The sequence below is a fragment of the Protopterus annectens genome, chromosome 3.part0, assembly GCF_019279795.1.
Source record: "Protopterus annectens isolate FY-2018-M chromosome 3.part0, PAN1.0, whole genome shotgun sequence".
Taxonomy (NCBI): Eukaryota; Metazoa; Chordata; order Ceratodontiformes; family Protopteridae; genus Protopterus; species Protopterus annectens.
Genome location: NC_056731.1, coordinates 1,685,488,216 through 1,685,494,215, shown reverse-complemented (window position 1 = coordinate 1,685,494,215; position 6,000 = coordinate 1,685,488,216). Strand labels below are relative to the sequence as shown.

At 36.6% G+C, this 6,000-nt stretch overlaps 1 protein-coding gene across 1 annotated transcript in view; it reads right to left on the bottom strand.

Moving 5' to 3' along the window:
* Nucleotides 1-5,074: 5,074 nt before the first annotated feature.
* Nucleotides 5,075-6,000, bottom strand: part of LOC122797158 (b(0,+)-type amino acid transporter 1-like) — a 184,752-nt gene continuing 183,826 nt past the window's right edge. Inside the window, exon 3 of the mRNA XM_044065968.1 lies at nt 5,075-5,272. Within this exon, the coding sequence (XP_043921903.1) occupies nt 5,075-5,272 (198 nt within the window). The remainder of the gene's footprint in view (nt 5,273-6,000) is intronic.

Genomic DNA, 6,000 nt, shown 5'->3' with positions numbered 1-6,000 from the left:
ATGGGTATTCCGTGAGTGGTGTCTGTGGGTAAGGTTCTAAATATACATACGTATAAATAAGTATTGTGAGCTTATTCTTGGAGATCATGCCAGTAGTGTACATAGAGCACCCTCACCATGAAATCTTGACTTGTGTGTGTATCTGTACACACACACATATATATATATATAGATATATATATATATATATATATATATATATATATATATATGCCTGGGTATCTGTGAGTACAGCCATGTACATAGATACTCATTTATATATACATATATATTCCATACCTCTCAACCGTACCAAATTTCTTGGCTTTTACCAGTTTTGAGGTCCAAATAATGGGGTGCCACAATTCCCTAGTGGCACCCCTTAATTTCCAGTTTTTCCTGGGCTCTGTTTTTGAATTTTCTGCATTTTGACCTGACATCATCAAGTGCACGATGACATCAGTGCCGTTAGCCTGTCGGAATCGAAGCTCAAGTGCGGAACATTTCCGGCTGCTCCAGGTCCATTGTGAGGGAATTACAAATATTATATCTGTGAGCAAGGGAACATTATATTTGTGAGTGAGCAAATAGAACTTAAGCCAGAGATGGGAGAACTTTATCTAAGGGAAACTGGAAGGGAATATTTATTTGTTATTTGCAAGGAGACAATGAAGAACTTAAGCCAGGGACAGGAGAACTTTATCTGTGACTGCATGCATGGGAAACTGAAGGAAGGGAATGAACGCTGCTGCAAGTCAGGTAAGTGTTCATCATTACAACCCACTGCCAGCCGTTACAAGGTGTGTGTGTGTGTGTGTGTGTGTGTGTGTGTGTGTGTGTGTGTGTGTGTGTGTGTGTGTGTGTGTGTGTGTGTGTGTGTGTGTGTGTGATTTGTTCTTCCTATCCAATTAGTTGCCCGGTGAACAAAATAAGGGTTTATGCTGACACTTGTTAGTTTAAAAATAATACAACACAGGATTTGCAATAAAGACTTTGTCCAGGTCTGGATAGAAGACATGCATGAAAAAGACCATTGTCCATGGCTTCTGTGATCTTTTCAAAGAAGTTAAAGAAGTTTAAGTCTAATATCTTGCTCTATTTGCAGTGACATTTCTGTCAGTATAATAATTCAGAAGTTCTTTTTTTATAACTTACAATTCCTAAATGTGAGTCATTATGTATGATTACTAATGTTTCTTTCCTTAGCTGATTATGCACCATTATTTTGTCTGCCATTGATATCAAACCATGAATGCAGATTATTTATTTCATAAATGAAATATATGCCTATATTTTTTCTTACAGCATATTTTAGTGGTGGCCAATGTCTATTTGCCATATCTCAAGCATTCTTATGTCTAGATCATTCTCAGTACATTGCTGAAACATCTTCCCTTTTGGGTTAGCTGTTATAGGTCCTGAGTTGCTAGTCAATCCCAGGAAACTATGACTTCATCAGGAGTATAGCTAGACATACCCAGTATAATCAAATTACTATATTTTTTCTGAGCAACTCTTGGAAAAGTTTTTTTTTTTACTCAAAGAGCATAGAATGTTTAAAACTGACTAACCTGATTTTTACAATATAGAGATATACAAAACATACTTGTGTCAGAGGAATGCATCTCCAAAAATAGCCATTTTATAATGACAAGTTGCAAAAGCTGATAATAATATGCCCCCTTCCTATGTGGATAAGGGTAACATTTGCCGACTGAATATTTTTCTAAATGATTGATGGGTGAGTGGTGAGGCAAAAGCATTAGGCCTGAGTACAAAATATACATTTCTTTGACCTTGGGCACAGCAATGGCTTCATAGTTCTCTTCAATGTAGCCAGTACACTAGAGCAGTTACTTTTAATCGCTCCCATTCTTTTTATGCATTACTTGCATATGGTGTTTGATATGGTCTTCAGCACATTCTGAGACATCCATCACAGTCTGCTGTGAGAGTTGAGGAAGAAGGGCGAGTGAAATACTAAGGAATGATCTCATCAGAGAAGCAACCTTATTATTTGTAATAGATAATACACACTGGGGTTCTGACTTGCTTTCAAAGTTTTGTTTTTTTTTTTTTAAATTTGAAACCTGCCAAGACAGCCCCAGGTGGCACAAACTGTAGCTATGCCACTGATCAGTAGGCCATGAAGAATGACTTTTGAAGGTCCTAGCAAACGGTAATATTCTTTTGCTAAGATTAGAATATTTGCTACCATTAAATGCCCTACTTTTACCATAAAACCCACATACTGCAGAAATTATACAGACAGTTTTTATCTACAGGGATTAGGTGTAGTGATGGGCACTAGTTGTGCCAACAGCTACACTAATATCATTATGGCCCAGTGAGAAAGATAAGCACAATATGCTCTCAAAACTGAAAACTGAAGAAAACCAAATGAAAGGACCCAGCGGAAGTCTGCAAGACACTTTTACTTCTGCTTCTGGTACCTCAGCTCAATGCCTTCAAGGAATGTTATACCATATCTGCAGCAGCCCAGTTATACAAAAGTGAGTGGAAACCATTAATACATAATCAATCAATTTACATAAATAAAAAAAAACAATAAAACACCCATAAAATATTCCCCCCAACAAGAATTGAAAAGGGGGAAAAAGGACAGTGCATAAACATGAAAACTGCATTGTAAACATACACATAATACACATAACACTCTGATTGTGATGTCTCAAAATGTCAAAAATTAACCTCCCAGTTCATTCCCAAAGGATGTACTGTTCTAAAACTGACAATAAATCTTGTTTCCAGTGTCAATAATTTTTGTGTAAAGACATTCTCACTACGTTCTTTACCTTGTGGTCTGGCTAACACACCAAAGAAAAAACTTTCAATTGCACCATTATGTGTGGAACAAAAATTTTGGGCTACTGGGCTGTCTAAGCTCATATTTCTTATGTCCCCCAAGTGTTCCAGAATTCTTACTTTAACCTTCCTCTTGGTCTGTCCCACATGCCACTTTAGGGGAGAACATCCACAGCCCAAAATGTATACCACCCCATGGGATCCACAGTCAAAGAGATGCCTAGCTACAAATGTCCTTCCATTAATGTATGCCCTATTTAAATTTCTTATCCTACTACATACCTTACACCTTCCACAGGGAAAGATCCTAACTCACCTGTTTCCTGTTTATTTTTCTGTTAAATTTAAAAACTCCTTAAGATTAAGAAACCTACCAAATGAGAAGGTGACCCTGTTTGGGAAAAGCTTACCCAAACTATCATCTTCACTAATAATGGGCCATAAGCTGTTAACTAAAGCACTGAGGGTATCAGAGAAGGGAGGGGGGATTTATTCACGAAAAATATGACATCCTTCTCATCCACAGAGTGCCCCCTTCTTTCATGTTATTGTTTCCTCTAATGTAGGGATAAAAATTACAATGTCTTTCTACCCCTATGACTCTCATTTCAGCCTAAGAAATGACATCCTGTGAATACCCCCCATTAAGCAACCTATGTCTAACCTGGTTAAACTCTGCTCCCAATTGATCTTTCTCAGATGTATTGGTGTGGATGTGCTTAAATTCCCCATATGGGAGAGATGTTAGCAAATGGGATGGATGGAAACTAGTGGCATGCAAAAAATTATTAACACTGGTCTCTTTATGAAACGGTCTGAACTGGATTTTGCCACTAGAACCCACATATAATTCCACATCAAGAAATTGTATTGTGTGCCCATGTGTCTTATATGTGAATTCTAAACCAAAGGTGTTTTTAACCAAATCCTCCATAAATATATCAAAATCTCCAGGATCACCCCTACACACAAAGATTAAATAATCTATTTATCGTTTATACAACACTACATTATTTGAAAAAAAAAATTTTAGGATACACAAATAAATTTTCAAAATGTGCCATGAATAGAATTGCATAAGAAGGGGTGAAGGAAGCACCCATAGCAGTACCTTGTATCTGCAAAAAATATCTCTTATCAAAAACAAAATAATTATGAGTGAGGGAGAATTCCAAAAGTTGAATAATAAAAGAAGTATGAGGTCCTTCCTCAAACATTTTCAAAACAGCCTCCAGCCCCTGCTTGATCTTAATACTGGTATATAATGATTTGATGTCCACACAAGCCCAATAAAAATCATCCTACCATTCAATATTCACCACACAATCCAATAACTCTCTAATATTCTTAATGTGAGATAACACCCTGGAGAGATGAATCTTTAGTTGGGAATCCAAAAAGATATCAACATTCTGCAAAAATGCCCCCACACCTGACACCATAGGTCTCCCAGGGGGTGGTTTCAGACACTTATGAATTTTTGGAATGACAAAAAATTTTCCATTCCTGGGATCTTTAATGTATAACCTTTTTACATCAGAAGATAAAAAAAATTCTAAATGTTCTCCCCTTTCTAACAAGTCAAACAACAAAGAATTATACTCTATTACAGAACTGGACTCAAGTCTCTGATATACTTTGTTGCCAGACAACAAATTCCAAACCATTTTGTTATAATCAATTCTAGACATAATCACCCAATTTCCCCCTTTATCGGCCTGTGTGAAGACATATTGTTCATTTAATTTACGTAATTCTCTCAAAGCAAACCATTCTCTCTTGTTTAAATTAAAATGTTTGGTTCCCCTCAAGAATTTAGTAAATTCCACCTCCACCTGTTTGCATAACATCATTTCTAACATGTTAATTACAGCAGAAATCTTAGGAGGTGAAAATGTACTAATGTAGGGCACCTTCGGAACACTTAGCTTCCCATATCCTGTTACATATTCAAATTCACCAACAGAAACATCATCATGAAACACATCAAGTTCACCACAAAATACAGACATTTCAAAAAAAAAGTCCATGAATCACTGTTAAAGTCCTTCCTTGGCCCTGTCAATGGGCCTAATTTCTTCTTCCATTTTCCTGATTTCTTCGACTCCGTCCCTTGCCTTGCACAGGAAAATCCAGACTGTCTGAAGATGTTTGCTCTGATGCACCAGCCTCCATATTAAGATCCTCAAAGGGTACACTTTTACGGCTGCTCGTCATTGTTTCTGTGGAGGAGAATGAAGACTCTCACGATGGGCGTGATCTATTCCCTCTAACACTTGATGATCATGCCCCTTTCTAGGTTTGTGCTGCCAAGAAAAAATTTCATTCTTTTGTAATCATTAATGTCCCTTAGCAGCTTTTTCTTCTTGCGTTCAATCACCTCCCCTTCCACTTTAAGAACACGAGCTTTAATGTCCTTCATATTACTTAAAAACACAGGCTCAGAAACTTCGGCAATGAGTGACTCCTGCAATTGGAGGATGCTGTCACAAATTTTATTATGAGCTCTAGTGTTGCATTTGATATAGATTTTAAGCCAACCAAGGGTGCAGTGTAAAGACACACCCTTCCACTCCTCTAAAAAAATCAGTTTCTTCATCTGAAAAATAAATGCTGGCAAACAATCTATTCTGAGCCTTCTAGATGTGATATTCAAATTGACATACTTTTCCAACAATCTAATGTCTTAAAATAGTACCTCCTTTGTTAGCAACCTCTCCAATTGTTCAAATTTAGCAGAAAAAGTATTCTCAATGCCCACAGTCCATGGATCATTGAGAGCAAGCTTATCTTCCATTTCCTTCCAAAGTCAGTGAAAGTGAATTTGCCTGAGTAGTAAGTATATGTAGGTATCTACTTTGATATGTACACACCTATATATATCTACATACAGTGATGTATCTCTCTCTCTGTACATATATATATATATATATAAATATATAGATATACATATATATATATATATATATATATATATATATATATATATATATATATATATATATATATATATATATAATCCATACAGATCCCTGAATGCACTTTCCACCGAAGCAGAAATCACCAAACATACTTAACCGAAAGTACTGTTCACTGAAGCAGCACTTTTGGATAAGTATGCTTGTTGTGCCGGTCGTACTACAGTGCGGATAAGGGAAAATTCCCTTTTCCCCACTGTAGTGCAACCTCAGAGTA